Source organism: Meleagris gallopavo, chromosome 31, assembly GCF_905368555.1.
Source record: "Meleagris gallopavo chromosome 31, MGAL_WU_HG_1.1, whole genome shotgun sequence".
In the NCBI taxonomy this organism is placed as follows: domain Eukaryota; kingdom Metazoa; phylum Chordata; class Aves; order Galliformes; family Phasianidae; genus Meleagris; species Meleagris gallopavo.
This window is the reverse complement of record NC_139434.1, coordinates 2514680-2531806: the sequence shown is the minus strand read 5'-3', so window position 1 is coordinate 2531806 and position 17127 is coordinate 2514680. Positions and strand designations below refer to the sequence as shown.

At 65.8% G+C, this 17127-nt stretch overlaps 2 protein-coding genes across 6 annotated transcripts; one reads left to right on the top strand and one right to left on the bottom strand.

The window, feature by feature from the left end:
- Positions 1-34: 34 nt before the first annotated feature.
- On the bottom strand, positions 35-5239 carry TARBP2 (TARBP2 subunit of RISC loading complex). Of its 2 annotated transcripts, XM_085212421.1 has the most exons (9): positions 5087-5239; positions 3699-3880; positions 2982-3087; positions 2415-2498; positions 2197-2269; positions 1644-1761; positions 1403-1530; positions 641-830; positions 35-498 (listed from the first exon to the last, which is right to left on the bottom strand). In XM_085212421.1, the coding sequence occupies exons 1-9, from the start codon at positions 5137-5139 to the stop codon at positions 341-343; spliced, it is 1092 nt and encodes a 363-aa protein (XP_085068547.1). In that variant the 5' UTR covers positions 5140-5239; the 3' UTR covers positions 35-340. The 2 variants fall into 2 exon arrangements, with proteins under 2 accessions (XP_085068547.1, XP_085068548.1); XM_085212422.1 differs by lacking the exon at positions 2415-2498.
- A 1057-nt stretch (positions 5240-6296) lies between these two features.
- On the top strand, positions 6297-17008 carry MAP3K12 (mitogen-activated protein kinase kinase kinase 12). Of its 4 annotated transcripts, XM_085212464.1 has the most exons (14): positions 6298-7019; positions 8494-8818; positions 10044-10227; positions 10999-11190; positions 11670-11828; positions 12124-12282; positions 12655-12763; positions 13051-13160; positions 13449-13565; positions 13922-14059; positions 14528-14975; positions 15101-15171; positions 15395-15650; positions 16157-17008. In XM_085212464.1, exons 2-14 carry the CDS (start codon positions 8497-8499, stop codon positions 16247-16249), a joined length of 2358 nt encoding a protein of 785 aa, XP_085068590.1. In that variant the 5' UTR covers positions 6298-7019; positions 8494-8496; the 3' UTR covers positions 16250-17008. The 4 variants fall into 4 exon arrangements, with proteins under 4 accessions (XP_085068591.1, XP_085068590.1, XP_085068592.1 ...); XM_085212465.1 differs by lacking the exon at positions 12124-12282 and having other exon boundaries at positions 6297-7019; XM_085212466.1 differs by lacking the exons at positions 6298-7019; positions 8494-8818 and adding an exon at positions 10470-10650 and having other exon boundaries at positions 10086-10227.
- Positions 17009-17127: the final 119 nt, after the last annotated feature.

The following is a 17127-nucleotide window of genomic DNA, read 5'->3' as shown; positions in this document are numbered from 1 at the left end:
CCACAGCCCCCCAAGAACACACCGACACGGGGAGTTACAAACCCCCCAGCTTTATTCCTGGGGGCTGCCCGTGCCCAGGGACCCCCTGGGGGTGGGGGGCAGAACAGAGGTCCCCCCGGCCCTGAGCTCCATCCAGGGCCCGAATGTCCATCCGTGTGTCTGTCAGAACGCCCCAGGGTCCGTCCAGGTGCCCACACGGCGCGTTGGTGGATCTGGGTGTCCGTCAGGGTGTCCGTGTGTCACTTTGTGGCTCCATCCGTCCGTGGGTCCGTCTGCGCATCCCCGGCTCCATCCAGGGGACTCCGGGCGCCGGGGGTCCATCCGGGCGGGGGGTGGGGGCTCATTTGCCCCCCGCCATGATGCGGAGGTACTGCAGGGCGTTGCGGGCGGCGTGGGAGCGGGCGCCGTCACGGGAGGGGGCAGCGCCGTGGCAGACGGTGGCCGGCTGCGTGGACAACTCGACCAGGCATTGGTGCAGCCCGCTGAGACTGAGCGCATCTGAGGGGAGGCGGGGGGCACAGCGTCACCACGAGACCCCCGAATCGTCCCTCAGCCCACAGCTGGGGCACCCGCGGGTGGAGAACTGGGGTCGCTGAGCCCGGGGACGGCGCTGGGTGCTGGGAGGTGGGGGGGGTCTCACCGATGTCGAGGTAGCTGATGGCGAAGCTCTGCTCCTCAGACAGCTCCTGCAGCAGCGCGCAGGCGCCCGCACCCATGGGTGCCAACGGGTGGCTCCTCAGCTGCACGATCTTTTCGCCCGCGGAGTTACGCAGGGAGTCCCACGTGCAGCCCGGAGCGCGGCCCCGCAGCCCCTCCAGCCGAGGACCCGCCTGTGGGGAAGGGGCAGAGTGTGAGGACCCCCTTTTGGGGGTGGGGGGGGCACAGGGATTGCAGGGAACCCCCCGTCAGGGCGCCCCTGGGGACATGGGGGGCTCATGGAACTATAGGGACCCCCATATGGGGACACCTCTGGGGACATGGGGGGCTGAGGGACTACCAGGACCCCCCATACATGGACACATTTGAGGCTGGGGGGGGGGGGGGTACTCAGGAACCATAGGGACCCCGTTTGGGGACGATGTGGGGACAGAGAGGCTCAGACACCTCTGCTGCCCTCACGGGGACGCTCGGGGCACAAAAGGACGCCCTGGGGGTCCCCATGTGTGAGCAGTTGAGATGTGGGGGTGTTGGGAGCCCCAGGTGGGGCCCCCCCGGGTACACAGGGGTTTGAGGGCTGCAGGACCCCCCCAGCCTCCCAGAGACCCCAAATTCAGAGGGCATCCCCTACACTTCCACCCCCCCGGTTTCAACCATTTCCATTCCCCGTGCCCCGAAACGGAGCAAGGAGCCCCCAGTGACCCCCCCCCCCCGGGGGTTCTCCACGTGCCCCCCCCTCCCATACCATGCAGAACTGATCCTCCTCCACCTCAGCCTCGCTGCCCTCGCGTGGCTCCATGGGGACGTTGTGGATTCGCACCAACATCTTGGCGGCCGCGTTGCGCTTCGCCAGCTTCTTCGAGGTGCCACTGCCTGCAGGGGGTGGGGGGACGACGGCACGGGGGGGACGTGGGGCTGAGCTGGGTGTCCCCTGGCTCCCCCCCCCCCCCAGCTCGTGTCTGCACCCCACGCTGTGCCCCACACACCGATCTCCACGAAGCGCTCCACGCGGCACGTCATGGTGAACTCCTTGCGGTGCGCCGGCCCCGATTCCTGTGTCACCGTGTATTCGGGCAGGCGCCAACCCTTCTGCACCACCAGCTCCTTGGGGGGGCACGGCGGGGAAATGGGGGGGGTTAGGGAGGGTACGGCCCCGAAACGGGGAGAAACGACCCCAAAATGGGCAGGGATGTGGGGAGAAGAGGGGCAGCTGCCCTGAGACACAAAGAGGGGACAGGCGGCCCCAAAATGGGGACAGGCAACCCCAAAATGTCACAACCCCCCCCCCCACAAACAGGTGTGGGCACCCCCCCCCAATGGCTCTCAACAGAGATGGTCGGTCCCCAAAATGGGTATGGGTACCCCCAAAATGGGCACCGCCACCCCAAAAATGGGCACAGCCACCCCAAAAATGGGCACAGCCACCCCCAACACCGGCCCAACTGCACCCTAGAATGGTCCCCAACAAGGACACCTCCCCCCACCCCCCAAAACAACCCCTCCGGCCCCAAAGCGGTCCTTGGGGAGCCCCTCACCCACCTGCAGAGCCCCCACCGGGTTACACTCTGACTGCGGGGGGGGCACGGGCGCCTTCACCTCCAGGGGGGGACCCCTGTGTGGGGCGGAGGGGCACAACATGAGGAGGGCATCCAGGACCCCCCCACCTCCTGGCCAAGACCCCCAGTTTGAGGGGGGCCAGGGAGGGGCATCAGGGCGCTGGGAGCTGGGGGGGGGCTTGGTGCCCCCCACCCCCTGACCTGGGGGAAGGAGGGAGCACAGCGGGGGCCGGGGGGGCGGCTGTGGGGCCGGGTTCTGCCAGGGGCTCTGAGGGGAAAGGAGAGCTTGGGAACAGAAGGTGACACGTTAACGCCCGAGCCGCCCCCCCAGCCCCAAACCTCCCTCCAAATCCTAACAGGAACCTGCAGTTTCCCCCTGGACCCCCCCTCCAGGCATCCCCAGTTCTCCTGGCTCCCCCCAGAACAAGCCTCAATGCTCCCACGAGCCCCCAGACCCACCCAGAGCCTCTTAACCCCTCCCAGACAACTCCAACCCCCCCAGTCTTACCAAGCAGCCTCAATTCAGACCCTAAGCCCCCAACCCCCCACCCCCAGTCACCCTGGATACCTCCAAATCCCCTTTGGGTGCCCCCTACCACTCTCCATGCACTCCACAACCTCCCCAATGCCCACCCCCAGGTATCCAAAACCCTTTCAGGTTGCCCCAAAATCCCGCCCAACCCCCAAAATCCCTGAGCCATCCCAAGCTGCCTCCAGCCCCCCCCCCAAAGTTCCCCTGACCCCCAGCAGCCCCCCTGGACCCCCAACCTGGGCTCCTCGGGGGCGCCGGGCTCCAGCATGTCCCCCCCCTTCAGCAACTTCAGAGCCACCTCTGCTGCTTTGTGCTTCGCTGCCTTCTTGCTGGGTCCCTGCCCTGGGGGAGCAGAGGACGGGACAGCAGCTGAGTGGAGTGGGGGACACCTGGGATGTCCCCCCTCCCCCCAAACTCCATAGAGCTCGAGAGATGGGGTGAGATGGCTGAGAACCCCCTCAAGTCTTGGGGAAAGTGAGAGTGATGGTGGGGGCTTCTAGACTGAGCGGTGAGGGGATGGGGGGGAGGAAAGGAGGGGGACAAGAGTGCTGGGGTCAAGCACTGGGGTCTGTGGGAACCCCGAGTGCGGGGGTCGTGGGGAGTCACCACCAGGATCCACTTTTGGGGCTACCATCCTTCTACCAAAGGATGCACTTTTAGGGTCTCTGGGGCTTCCCAAGGCACAGCCCAATGCCGGCTCCTCCAGAGATGCCCCCATAAGTCCCCATACGTCCCAGGCACGGAGCTATGGGGGAATCTCACCACCCAGAACCCACTTTATAGGATCCCTCTACACCCCCCAGCCCGCCCCACACCAACCCCTGTCCCACAGCATCCCCACAGAACCAAATCAGGGGAGATCCCTCCTGGTTCCCCTTTTCTATGGGATGCTGTGGGGCACCACAGGTTGCTGTGGGGTGCCGTGGGGCACAGTGGGGCACTCCGGGACCCACCGGTGCAGCTGACGTCGCCGACGGTGACACGGAAGGTGAAGTTGGGCTGGTGTGCCTGGCCCTCTGCCTTCAGCAGGTCGTAGCCCGGGGTGCGCCCTATGCGTGTGCCATATTCCTGCAGGAGGCTGATGGGGGTCTTCCCGGGGCTGGAGGCCAGCATCTGCTCCAGGCTGCGGACAGGGCTGCACCCCACGGTGAGATGGGAGGGGGTGCGGGGTGGGGGAATGGGGAGGGGGACGCAGGGATGTGGGGATGGGGACGCAGGGAGAAGGTGTGGGGATATAGAGAGGGGGAGATGGGGGTGGAGGGTAGGGAAAAGGGGAGGGGGACATGGGGATGGGATGTGGGGAGATGAGGAGGGGGATATGGGGAGAGGGACACGGGGATGGGGTGTGGGGGGGCATGGGCACATCGGGAGGGAGGACACGAGGGTGGGCACAAGGGGATGGGGACATGGAGAGGGTGTGGGGAGATGAGGAAGGGGACGTGGGGATGGGGTGTGGGGCCACAGGGAGGGGGTGTGGGGTGGGCACAAGGGGATGGGGCCACAGGGATGCAGTATGGGGACACGGGGATGGGGTGGCACCGCTGTCAGGGGTGGGGGATGGGGATGGGGTGGTGGCACTCAGTGTGGGGATGGGGGGTGGCAGCGCTATGTGGGGAGGGGACAGCAAGGATGGGGAGATGGGGGTTATGGGGGTAAGGGTGTATGGGGTTTATGGGGGTTACGGAGTTATGGGGATATGGAGTTATGGGGGTATGGGGGTTATGGAGGGTATGGGGGTTATGGGGTTATAAAGTTAAGGGGGTTATGGGGGTTATGGAGTTAGTTATGGGGGTATTGGGATACGGAGTTATGGGGGTATGGAGTTATGGGGGTTTATGGGGGCTATGGGGCTATGGGGTTTATGGGGTTATGGGGCTATGGGGGTTATGGGGCTATGGGGGTTTATGGGGCTATGGGGGTTTATGGGGCTATGGAGTTATGGTGGTTTATGGCGTTATGGGGGTTACGGAGTTATGGGGTTATGGGGGTTTATGGGGTTATGGGGGTTATGGGGATAACACAGATGGCAATGTGAGGATGGAGCCATTTGGGATGGGGATTTGGGGCCGGGGCTGTGGGGAACGCAGCGATGGGGCAGAGCGGTGTGGGGGCACCTCGAGGGGGGGGGAAGAGGGGGGCAGACGGGGAGTGGGGGGGGGGGTCGGGGTCCGTAGGGTGGGGGGGCAGACGGGGATTGGGGGGGGGGCACGCAGGGCCGCAGCGTCCGCCGCCGCCACCGCGCACAGCCAGGCCCCGAGCGGGCCCGGTGCCTCCGGGAGGGACGGAGGGGGCGGAGGAGGGGATGGGGGTCGCGGTCGGGGGGTCCCGATGCCCCCCATACCTGGGGAAGCCGCCGCTCCGCCTGGCCCCGCCGCCCGCCCCCTCCTCGCTCATCCCCGCCGCGCTCCGAACGCCGCCGCCTCCACCTCCGCGCCGCCGGGGGGCGCTGCGCCGCGCTGCGCCGCGATGCGCGGGGGGCGACGGGAAAGGGAGGGGTTGGCGCGCGGGGGGCGATGGGAGGCGCAGTCCGCGCGGGGGGCGATGGGAGAGGAGCGAGGCGGGGCCGTCATGGAAAGGTCACGTGGGTGGATGGGGGAGGGGCCGTGCCCCAATTTCCCCGGGGGGGGAGGGGGAGGGGGAGCAATGTGGGACGTGGGGACAGTGGGGGGTGTGGGGTCATGGGGAGCGATGGGGAAATGGGGGGCAATGGGGGGACAGAGGGGGACACAGTGACAGTGAGTGGCAATGGGGACAATGGGGGACAATGGGGGAGAATGGGGGCAAATGGGGGCACTGGGACATAGAGGACAACACAGACTGATAGGAAGTAATGGGGACAACGGGGACAACGGGGGCAATGGGGGCAATGGGGGCAATGGGGGCAGAGGGGACCAATGGGGACAATGGGAGAGATGGGGAGAATTGAGGCAGTGGGGCACAAGGGGACAATGATGGACATGGGGACAGCGATGGACACTGAGGAGCAATGGGGACGGTGGGGATGTATGGCAGGGATGGAGAAGAAAACAGGAGCGCAGAAGGGGGAGATGGGGACAGACGGACGTGGGACAAACGGAAGAGATCCGGGTGGGGAGGTGATGGGAACAATGGGGACAGAGACCAACAGAAAAGGGGGGGGCGGAGAAATGGGGGACAATGGGGACGGGGATGGACAGGGAGCGAGGCGGGGGGGCCACTGGATTGGGGTGGGACAGTGGGGACAGACAGCGGACAGGGACAGACAGACGGATAGACAGAGACCAACGGGGCTCAGTGGATGGGGCCAGATGTGGTGCAATGGGGACAGATGGACGGGGACAGACAGCGCCTCACAGGACAGAGGGACAGCGGGGATGGACGGGGAGCACTGGGGACAGACGGACACCCATAGGGAGCAGTGGGACCGGACTGGGACCCCCGAGGGGTACGGGGGGAGCACGAGGATGGGCACAGAAGCAGTTTTGGGGTCCCGGTGCCGGTTGGAGGGGAACTTTGGTGGGCCGGGGGGGGACCCGGTGCCCCCGTTACTGTGGGGGGGGGTCCCGGGGGTCGCAGTACCGACCGGAGGGGGTCCTGGGGCTACGAAAAGCACCCGGGGGATCCCGGTGCTGGTACTGGGGACCGGGGGGTGTCCCGGTGCCTCCATTGCACTTTGGGGGGGGTCCGTCTGCCCCCGGTACCGATCTGGGGAGCACTGGGGGTACCAAATACTGACCGGGGGAGCTCAGTACCGGGGGGGGCGTCTCGGTGCCCCCAGTCCCGGCTCTGGGGGTCCCGGTGCCAGTATTGGTGGGGCTCCCGGTTCTCCCGGCGCCGATTTTTGGGGGGGTGGGAGAATGGTCCCGGTGCCCCCATTAAGAGTTTTGGTCGGGGGGTCCCGGTTCCCCCTGGTCCCGGTTTCGTGAGGGTCCCGGTGCCTCTCGGGGGGATCCCGGTCCGGAGGTGTCACCGGAGGATGGGGAGCGGGGGGGTCCCGGTGCCGGTTCCGGTGCTCCCGGGGCGGGGCCGGGGCGGGGCCGAGCGCCGGGCGGGGCCGTTCGGAGCCGCTTCTCCCCCGACCGCGGCACCGGGTCCGGTACCGGCCCCGCCCGCACCGCCCCGACCCGGCCCGGCCCCGACCGCAGCGCTCCGGGGGCGGCAGCGGAACCGGCACCGGGAATAACGGGAACGGCCGCGGAGCATCACCGGGAGAACGGGAACGGCCCCGCGGATAACGGAGAGCGGCACCGGCGGCGTCGGGAGCGCGCAGCGGCCGCGGGGCCGCGCATCGCGAGGTACTCACAGCACCGCGACGGGGGCGGGGGAGGCACCGGGTCGGTACCGGGATGGGGATGGGGGGGCGCGGGGCCTTTGCACACGCGCGTGCCTCCCCGCCCCCCCCACATTGCACACGCGTGGGCGCTGCTGCCGCCCCCCCTCCCCCAGTTCCTCCTCGTGCACGCGTGGGATGCGCGCCCCCCCCCCCCCCCCAGGTGCGCGTGCACCGCGCGTGGGATCGGCTTGTCCGTGTATCGGGGGGGGGCAGCACCGCAACTCCCCCCGCTTTGCACACGCGCGTGCACCCCTGCACGACGGTTCACCCCACCAGGCCGTGTGTGCACGCGCGTGTGCCCCCACAGCCCCTCCGCGCTCCTTCTATCCGCCGTGTCGCGATAAGGCGCTCTGTCGCGATATACCGCACCGCCACGGGCAGCGCGGGGGCGCTCCTTCTCCCTCTTCCTCCCCCATCTCCGCTCTATCGCGACACGGGCCTATCGTATGTCGCGACAGAGCCCCTCACCCCCACCCTGGGCTCTGCCTCAGTTTCCCTTATGCGGGGACCCCCGGGGGGGGGTTGGGGCATCTCCTCCCTCTCCCCGCGCCGCCATGACGTCATAGCGTGACGCGATGGCCTCACGGGGGGGGGGGGGCGGGGCGGCACCTGGCGGGGAGGGGTCCCCCCCTCTGACCCCCCTTGACCCCCCCCTCATCCCGGGGTCCCCGAGGTGAAACCCCGCCCCCCCGTGACTCAACCCCCCCCCCCCCTCCCGGCTTAAATTCAGGGATGACCTCATCCGCTCGCGGCTCCGTTGCCATAGCAACGCCCCCCCCACCCCCACCCCCAAATTCGGGGGGGCGGAGCCTTCCCAACACCCCCCACCTCGACTGGAGCTGAGCCCCCCCCTCCCCTCCCCCAGCCTCAGTTTCCCCCTCGTGCACAGCTTTGCACGCCCGTGCACGTGTGCGAGGGGCTGCGCGTGCACCGCAGGCGCGGGGATGCACAGGCGGGGTGCAGGCGTCGTGCAAAGGGCTGCACACGTTGGTGCAAGGGGTGCACACGCGGGGGCTGCGGGGGGTGCAGGCGCACGCACGGGGCGTGCGTCGGTGCAGGAGATGCACGCTGGTGCAGGGATGCAGGCGCGTGCAACGGGTTGCACGTGGAGCGCGGGGAATTGCACAGTGGTGCAGGTGGGTGCACACGTGGGTGTCAAGGTGTGCGGGTGCACGTGGGGGCTGGAGGTGCATGCGGGGGGGGAGCGGGGAGGTGCACACCAGGTGTGCAGGGTTGTGCAGAAGGTTTGTGAGGCTGCACGCGGGTGTGAGCAGCGCTGGTGCACACTGGGCTGCCCACCCGTGCAGGGGTTGCGTGGAGGTGCAGGGTGCACGGGTGTGCAAAGGATGGGGTGCAGGTGGGTGCGAGGATGCAGGTGGGTGCAGGGGGGTGCAGGTGCACGTAAGGGGGTGCACAGCCACCCTCCCCCTCCCCAGGTCATGGCCTGCCTGCATGAGACACGGACGCCCTCCCCGTCGCTGGCGGTGGCCTCGGAGGGGACCCCGGAGCAGGAGCTGACCCCCACGCAGTGCGCCCTGCGGGAAGGACCCCCCCCCATCCCCGCAGCCCCCGACGCCTGGCCCCGCCGAGGTCCCCCCCGTGCTACGGAACCCGGAGCTGCGGGGCCGCTGGCGGCGGATGGGGCCCATCTGAGGTGCCAGGCGGCGGGGGGGTTCCTGGAGGGGCTCTTTGGGTGCCTCAAACCCGTGTGGAGTATGATTGGAAAGGCTTACAGCGCCGAGCACAAACACCAGGCCGAGGGTGAGGAGCTGGGGGTGCTGCGGGGATGGGAGGGGGTGGGGGTGCGATGGGGGTCAGGGGGTGCAATGGGGTGGGAGGATTCAGTGATAAGGGGGCAATGGGGTTGGGGTTGCAGGAGGGATGCAGTGGGGTTGCAATAAGGGTGCAGTAGGGATGCCGTGGGGTTAGGAGGATGCAATGGGCTGGGAGGATAAGGGTGCAATGGGGTTGGGGTTGCAATAGGGGTGCAGTGGGGTTGCAGTGGGGTTAGGAGGATGCAATGGGGCTGGGAGGATTCAGTGATAAGGGTGCAGTGGGGTTGGGGTTGCAGTAGGGATGCAGTGGGGTTGGGGTTGCAATAAGGGTGCAGTGGGGTTGCAATAGGGATGCAGTGGGGTTGGGGTTGCAATAGGGGTGCAGTGGGGTTGGGGTTGCAATAGGGGTGCAGTGGGGTTGGGGTTGCAATAAAGGTGCATTGGGGTTGTAGTGGGGTTAGGAAGATGCAATGGGGCTGGGAGGATTCAGTGATAAGGGTGCAGTGGGGTTGGGGTTGCAGTAGGGATGCAGTGCGGTTGGGGTTGCAATAGGGGTCCATTGGGTGGCAATAAGGGTGCAGTGGGGTTGCAATAGGTGTGCATTAGGGTAGCAATAAGAGTGCAGTGGGGTTGGAATAGGGATGCAGTGGGGTTGCAGTAAGGGTGCAATGGGGTTGGGGTTGCAGTTGGGAAACAGTGGGGTTAGGAGGGTCCAGTGGGGTGGCAATAAGGGTGCAATGGGGTTGGGATTGCAGTAGGAATGCAGTGGGGTTCACAGAATCACAGAATGGCCAGGGTTGGAAGGGACCTCAAGGATCATGAATCTCCAACCCCCTGCCACATGCAGGGCCAGGAGGTTTAGGAGGATGCAGTGGGGTTGGGGTTGCAGTAAGGGTACAGTGAGGTTGCAACAGGGATGCAGTGGGGTTGCAATAAGGGTGCATTGGGGTGGCCATAAGGGAGCATAAGGGTCCAGTGGGGTTGCAATAAGGGTGCAGTGGGGTTGGGGGTTGCAGTAGGGATGCAGTGGGGTTGGGGTTGCAGTAAGGGTACAGTGGGGTTGGGGTTGCAGAAGGGATGCAGTGGGATTAGGAGGATGCAGTGGGGTTGGGGTTGCAATAAGGGTGCATTGGGGGTGCAGTAGGGGTGCAGTGGGGCTGTGGGGAGCGCAGTGAGGAAGGGGCGCAGCGGAGCAGTGGAGGTGCCCGCAGACCCCTGGGAGGTGCCGTTCGAGGAGATCCTGGACCTGCAGTGGGTGGGCAGCGGTGCGCAGGGTGCCGTTTTCCTGGGCCGCTTCCACGGCGAGGAGGTGGCGGTGAAAAAGGTGCGGGACCTGAAGGAGACCGACATAAAGCACCTGCGCAAACTGAAACACCCCAACATCATCACCTTCAAGTGAGCGGGGGGCACGGCACAACGTGGGGGCGTTGGGGGGGGGTGGGGAACGTGTGGGCACAGAGATGGGGACGGGGATGGAGATGGCGTGGGGTGTGACGTGGGTATGGGGTGGGAGACGCTGTGAGTATGGGCACAGAATGGGGCAGGGACACGGGTGCGGGGTGGGAGACAGCACTGGGGGGGAGATGGCATGAGGTGCGGGGGACAGCATGGGTATGGTCATGGTGTGGGGCATGCAGCATGGGGGACACAGCATGGACATTGCATGGAGCGCGGAACGCAGCACGGACACTGCGTGGGCATGGAGAACACCGTGGATGTGGCATGGGGGCATGGCATGGCACGGACACGGCGTGGACACGGCACGGGCGTGGAGAGTGTTGTGGACATGGGCATGGACGCAGCATGGTCAGACCATGGGTATGGCTTCTTGGGGACACCGGGGCACGGCGTGGGCAGACACGGGGCCACGGACACAACGTGTGCATGGGGAGCACCAACACGGCACGGCCACGGGGATGCAGGCAGCTCCGGTGTGTGGCACGGAGCGGGGGGCAGATTGGGGATGGGGAGACGGGGGGGGACACAAATGGGTGCCCGGTGCTGATGGGTGCTGGGATGCAGGTGGGTGCCCCAGCCCCAGCGGGTGCCCCAGTCCAGATGGCACCCCAGCACCCACGGGCACCGGGTGCAGCCGGGTGCCCCCACAACAACGGGTGCCCCCACAACAACAGTGGGTGCTGCGCTGACGGTGCCCTGTGCCAGCAGGGGTGTGTGCACCCAGGCGCCCTGCTACTGCATCATCATGGAGTTCTGCGCCCAGGGCCAGCTCTACGAGGTGCTGCGTGCCGGGCGCAAGGTCACCCCTTCGCTCCTGGTGGATTGGTCCATGGGCATCGCCGGCGGCATGAACTACCTGCACCTCCACAAGATCATCCACCGCGACCTCAAGTCACCCAAGTGAGCGGGGATGGGGGCTCAGCGAGCGCCCCTGGGTGCTGGGTGGGTGCTGCTGGTGGAGGCACTCGGGGGCACAACCGCCGTGGTGCCAAAGCTTTGGTGGTACAGATGTGTGTCCATGGTGGTGACTTGGCCATAGCAGGGCCGTGCCCCAATGTCCATGGCGTTGACGTGTCCGTGGTGATGATGATGTGTCCTCGGTGGTGCCACATCCATGACATTGACATATCCACGGTGATTCCGTGTCCATGTTGGTGCCATGTCCACGGTGATGCCATGTCCACAATGTCCATAGTGGTGCCCAACCCCATGGCAGTGGCAAGACCGTGACAGCGCAGTGTCCGTGGTGGTGCCATGCCCATGGTGGTGTGGTGTCCGTGGTGGTGCCATGTCCATGGCAGTGGCATTCCCACGATGGGACGTGCCCATGGTGATGCCGTCCCTGTGCCCCTGGAGTGACGCTGAGTGGCTGCCCCCAGCATGCTCATCACCTACGACGACGTGGTGAAGATCTCGGACTTCGGCACCTCCAAGGAGCTCATTGACAAGAGCACCAAGATGTCCTTTGCTGGCACGGTGGCCTGGATGGCACCTGAGGTCATCCGCAACGAGCCCGTCTCTGAGAAGGTCGACATCTGGTGAGGGCATGGGGACAGCGGGGACCTGGGGAGCAGCAGGGAGCCGTGGTGGCATCGGGTGCACAGCAGCACTGGGAGTCAATGGGAATGCATTGGAAGCATCGGGGGTCATAGGGGGGGGGAACGCGGGGGGGTAACCTCAGGGTCACTGCGGGTGAATGGGGATGGGGACACGGAGGGGGACGTGGCAGGGACTGGGATTAGGGGCGTTAAGGAGGGACGGGGGGCAGCCTGGGCAGAGGTGGGGGGAGGGGACAACGGAGACGGGGGTTCCCATGGGTGACGCTGCGCCCAGGTCTTTCGGGGTGGTGCTGTGGGAGCTGCTGACGGGTGAGATCCCCTACAAGGACGTGGACTCCTCAGCCATCATCTGGGGGGTGGGCAGCAACAGCCTCCACCTGCCCGTCCCCTCCGGCTGCCCCGACGGCTTCAAGGTGCTGCTGCGGCAGTGCTGGTGAGCGCACCGGGGGGGGGGACACAGCTGGGATGCACTGCTGTGGGGTGTGGGGGCACAGAGGGGGGGCACAGAGAGGGGATGCAACGTGGGGACGCCCCGTGGGGACACGCTGTAAGGACATGCGTGGGGACGGGTGCCTTTGGGTGGGGGGATCCTAGCACAGGGAACCCCAGTGGGAACCCCCACCTTAGGGACTCCCATGAGAGACCTCCCGCTGTCACCCTGATATGGGGAACCCCATCACAGGGACACCCGCCCTGCCTGCCTGTCCCCTTGTTTGTGGGACGTCCCCATGGGTGAGCCATGCTGTCGGGAGCCGTTCCCCCCCCGTGGTCCCAAAAAGCCCCCAGCTCCGTACTGCCCCCCCAGGAACAGCAAACCCCGGAACCGGCCGTCCTTCCGGCAGATCCTGCTGCACCTCGACATCGCCTCCGCCGACGTCCTCTCCACCCCACAGGAGACCTACTTCAAATCCCAGGTACCTGACCCACAGCCCCACGGGGACACCCAGCTCCGTGGGGACACCAGGATCCGTGGGGGCACCCACCACCCCCAGTACCATCTGGGGCACCCGGGGACCCCCAGACCCCACGCTTCACATCTCGGGGGTGGTGCTGGGGTCTCTGATGCCTGCTGGGGGGAATCCATGCCCAGTACATCCCAGTGCTCGCGGTGGTCACACCCAGTACATCCCAGTGCTCAGGGGATCCATGCCCAGTATATGTCCCAGTACATCCCAGTACATCCCAGTGCCCGGTGCCGCAGGCGGAGTGGCGTGAGGAGGTGAAGCTGCACTTTGAGAAGATCAAATCGGAGGGGACGTGTCTGCACCGCCTGGAGGAGGAGCTCATCAACCGGCGGCGAGAGGAGCTGCGGTGCGGGGCTGGGGGGCTGGGGGGTCACAGGGACATGAGGATGGGAGGATGGGGGGAGACATGGGAACAGGGGGAGTGGGGAATGGGGAGTAATGGGGACATGGAAATGGGGGGGGTCAGGGGGGTTTGGAGGGGGGCCTTTGGTGCCCCAGAGTGGTGCAGGTGGGTGCCATGGGGGTGTGATGGGGCACCACAGGGTGCCACGAGCTGTCAGTGGGGTTGCGTGGGGTGTGATGGGGTGGTGGTATGGGGCGCCATGGGGTGCCATGGGGTGCCCACACCAACCAGGCACGCGTTGGACATCCGGGAGCACTACGAGCGCAAACTGGAGCGCGCCAACAACCTGTACATGGAGCTGAGTGCCCTCATGCTGCAGCTGGAGCTGAAGGAGAAGGAGCTGCTCCGGTGAGTGGGACCAGCACCCAATGGGATCCCTGCCCACCCCATGGCCACCCCATGGCCTTCACCAACCCTATATGCACCCCATGGTCCCCCTGTGGTCATGGCCACCCCTACACCCACCCTATTTCCATCCCACAGTAATGGCTATTCATGGCCACCCCTGTACCACCCATATGGCCACCCCACGGTCACGGCCAACCCTATATCCATCCCACACCCACGACCACCCTTATCCCACCCCCACAACCACTTCTGCCTCACCTCAAACCTTTCCCCACCCCATACCCATTGCCCCAACCCTATGCTTGCCACTGGGGGAGGACTGATGGCCCCATGTTTGGCCCCATGGCCCCATCCAGGCGAGAGCAGGCGCTGGAGAAGCGCTACCCCGGGCTCTTCAAACCACGGGCGCCGCGGGGGCTGCTGCATGGGAACGCCGTGGAGACCCTCATCAAGAAGCGCAACGTCCCCCAAAAGCTCTCACCCCACAGCAAGCGGTGCGTGGGGGTCGTGGGATGGGGGGGCGGGGATCCAGGTTTTTTAGGGTGGGGGGGTTTGGAGTGTGTCGTGTGTGAGGTGTCCCAGTTTTTGAGTGCTGGGACTCGAAGGGTGTCGAATATGGGGGGTGTTCATCACGGGGGGATGGATTTGTGGGACCTGAGGGCATTGGGGTCCCTTGGGGGGGGGTCTCATGGCCCATCACTGGGGGGATTTTTTGGGGATGAAGGTATGTGGATCCTTGGGGGAAAAGGGACACGTTTGTGTGTGTGGGGGGGGTCTTCTTTATGGCTGGAGTCCTTGGGGGTGGGGGTCTGGGGACCTGGGCTCCCTTGCTCCTTTTGGGTCCCTGGAGTGCGCTTCTGGGGGTGTCCCTATTGGCGTGGGGCTATTTGGGGACGCGGCCCCCAGGCTCTCCCCCTGCTCACTGGAGTTGGGGGTCTCCATGTCCCCGTGTCCCCTCGCAGCCCCGACATCCTGAAGCCGGAGGTGCTGCTCCCCAAACTGGACGCAGCCATGGCGCAGGTGGCCCTCCCCGGCTGTCCCAAAGGCCCCCCCTCTCCAGGACGCAGCCGCAGAGCCAAAGGACGACACCGCAAAGGGGGGTCCCGGGGGGGCTGCGGAGAACCCGGCCCCGAAGCCGGACCCCCCCGAGGGCTGCCCGGACCCCCCTCATCCACCGCCGGCCCCGACCTCCTGGGGGGCACTTTGGAGGCTGCGGGGGCCCCCCCGGCAGCAGAACCTGATTTGGGGTCTGGGGGGGCAGTGGGCACCCAGGGGAGCCCCCCAGCGCAGCCCCCCACAGCCGGGGACAGCGAGAGGGACAGCGGTGCTGCCCGGGGGGGGCGAGGGGGGGCCGGGCAGCACCTGACCCCCGCGGCAATGCTGTACCGTGCAGCCGTGACACGGGGACAGGTGAGTGGCTGTGGGGGGGAGGGGCGACGCTTCTGGGGGTCTGGAGCGGGAGGGGGGGAGGTTGGGGAGAATGGGACCCCTGGGAGCAGCCGTGGGACCCCCGGTTTCCCCCTCTGTGCCCCCAGAAGCGGGGGGTGTCGTCGGAGGAGGAGGAGGGAGAAGTGGACAGCGAAGTGGAACTGCCGCTGCGGCAGAGGTGGGTGCACGGGGGGTCCTGGGTGGGGGTCTGTGGGTGCCGGGGGGGGGCCCATGAGCGCTCAGACCCCCAGGAGGGCTGCTGCGAGGGGACTGAGTGCTCAGCCCCCCCCCCCAGAATGAGTTGTTGGGGGTTTGTGTGTGCTGGGAGGCTCGTGATGGACGCTGGGGTGGTGGGGAGGGGGCGGGGGGTCCATACCCATCTCCTCACTTCGCCCCCCCAGGTGGCCCCCGGGTATGACCAAACGGCAGTCGCTGTCGACCTTCAGCTCGGAGAACTTCTCGGACGGGGACGGGGACGGGGACGGGGATGAGGGGCACACGAGCGAACCCTCCCACAGTGCCACCCCCGACGTGGGCAGCACCAACACGGACGAACGTCCCGACGACCGCTCCGAGGATTTACTCTCGCAGGGTTCCGAGATCCCCCTGGACGCCGCTCCCCCAGACGGCCGTCGGCACGGGGGGGGCAGCCCCAAGGTGATGTGACCCCCCCCAACCTTCGGTTTGACCCGGATGGGTGGGGGGAGGGGGGTCCTCTGGGAATGGGTGATGTGGGGTGGGAGGGGATCCTCCATTTTTTCCCCTCCCTCCCCCCCCCAGGGGTGGTTATGGGGTGGATGTGAGGAGGGGGCCCCGAAAATGTGTGGAAATAGGGAGGGGTTCCTAAAAGGATGGGGAAATAAGAGGAGGGGTCTCCAAACCAATGGGTGGTTATGGGGAGGGGTCCCCACAGAGCTGGGATCCCCCAGAAGGAGGCGTTATAGGGGAGGGGTCTTCGTACCACGGGTAGAGACCTCTCCGGTAAAGCATCACTGCGAGGGGGGTTCCCAGGAGCTGCCCCCTCCCCAAGGGAAAATCCCACAGGATGAGGGACCCCAGGAGCAGCTCAGAGGGGGGTGGGTTCCCCCAAAGCCCCCATTTGCAGCTGTGGGGTGGGGGAAGCACTGGGAGGGGGCTCTGAGGGACCCCCATCCTTCCCCCAGGTCTCGGAGGACTCTGACTGCGACAGCGCAGAACTGGACCACTCGGGGAGCGCAGAGGGACCCCCCCGGCCCACAGCCCCCCCCGGCCTGTGACTTGCAGCCCCCACCCCCCCTGCACACACACACCTCCCCTCCCCCCACACCACCACCACCACTTGTACAGCCCCAAATATTTATATAAATATTTATCGATCTCTACACAACTCTGTGCTGTCTCTGTCCCTGGGGGGAGGGGGTGAAAACGGGGAGGTGGGGGGGGTCCTGTCCCCTTTTTGTGTAGGACCTACTGTAAGGGGAAGGGGGGAGAACAGGAATCCATCCCCTTTTTGTTTGTGTAGGACCTAGTGTAAGGGGGGAGTGAAGTGAGAAGGCAGCTTATCCCAAAGGGATGGGTAAAATTGTAGGGTGGGGGCACAGTAGGACAACTCCTCCCTGGGGGGGGGAAATGGGGCTGATAAGAGCAGCACCAGCTCTTCACTGGTGCAACTGGGAGCAGTTTAGGGGCAGAGCCCCATAGAGAACAACGGGGGGACGGATTTACCATCAGCCCCCCTGCAAAAGAGAGGGGCACAGGGAGATGCTGGGGGGCACAGAGGGACCCCCACCCCACACTGGGAGGGAGGGGGGGATTCAAATAAAGACGGAGACAGGCAGATCCATTAACCAAAATATCCTCCGGTTTCTATTCACAAGGAAAAGCTCCAGTCCATCTTTTTTTTATTATTATTATTTCTTTTTTTTTTGTTTTTTTTCTGAAAAATCTCCTGACGTTACAGAACTAAACTGAAATGTCGCTCTTCCACTCTTAACAATGTGACCAACAGAAACTTCATGAGCCGAAAAAAGGGGGGGTGGGGCGGGGGGGCAGAGGAGGGGAGAGAGAAGCTTTAATAAAACTAAGATGGGCGCTCGGCAGCGGAGCGGAAAGGAAATAAAATGCTGTAATGAAAACAAAAATTAAACCGACGACG

Excerpts from the sequence above, each read along its gene's own strand:
- TARBP2 (XM_085212421.1), bottom strand. The coding sequence starts at position 5,139 with ATGAGCGAGGAGGGGGCGGGCGGCGGGGCCAGGCGGAGCGGCGGCTTC. Across the intron at positions 3,881-5,086 it reads CGGAGCGGCGGCTTCCCCAG|CCCTGTCCGCAGCCTGGAGC; the intron begins GTATGGGGGGCA and ends CGTGGGGTGCAG. Across the intron at positions 2,499-2,981 it reads GGCGCCCCCGAGGAGCCCAG|CTCTCCTTTCCCCTCAGAGC; the intron begins GTTGGGGGTCCA and ends TCTGTTCCCAAG.
- MAP3K12 (XM_085212464.1), top strand. The coding sequence starts at position 8,497 with ATGGCCTGCCTGCATGAGACACGGACGCCCTCCCCGTCGCTGGCGGTG. Across the intron at positions 11,829-12,123 it reads TCTGAGAAGGTCGACATCTG|GTCTTTCGGGGTGGTGCTGT; the intron begins GTGAGGGCATGG and ends CGCTGCGCCCAG. Across the intron at positions 14,060-14,527 it reads CTCTCACCCCACAGCAAGCG|CCCCGACATCCTGAAGCCGG; the intron begins GTGCGTGGGGGT and ends GTCCCCTCGCAG.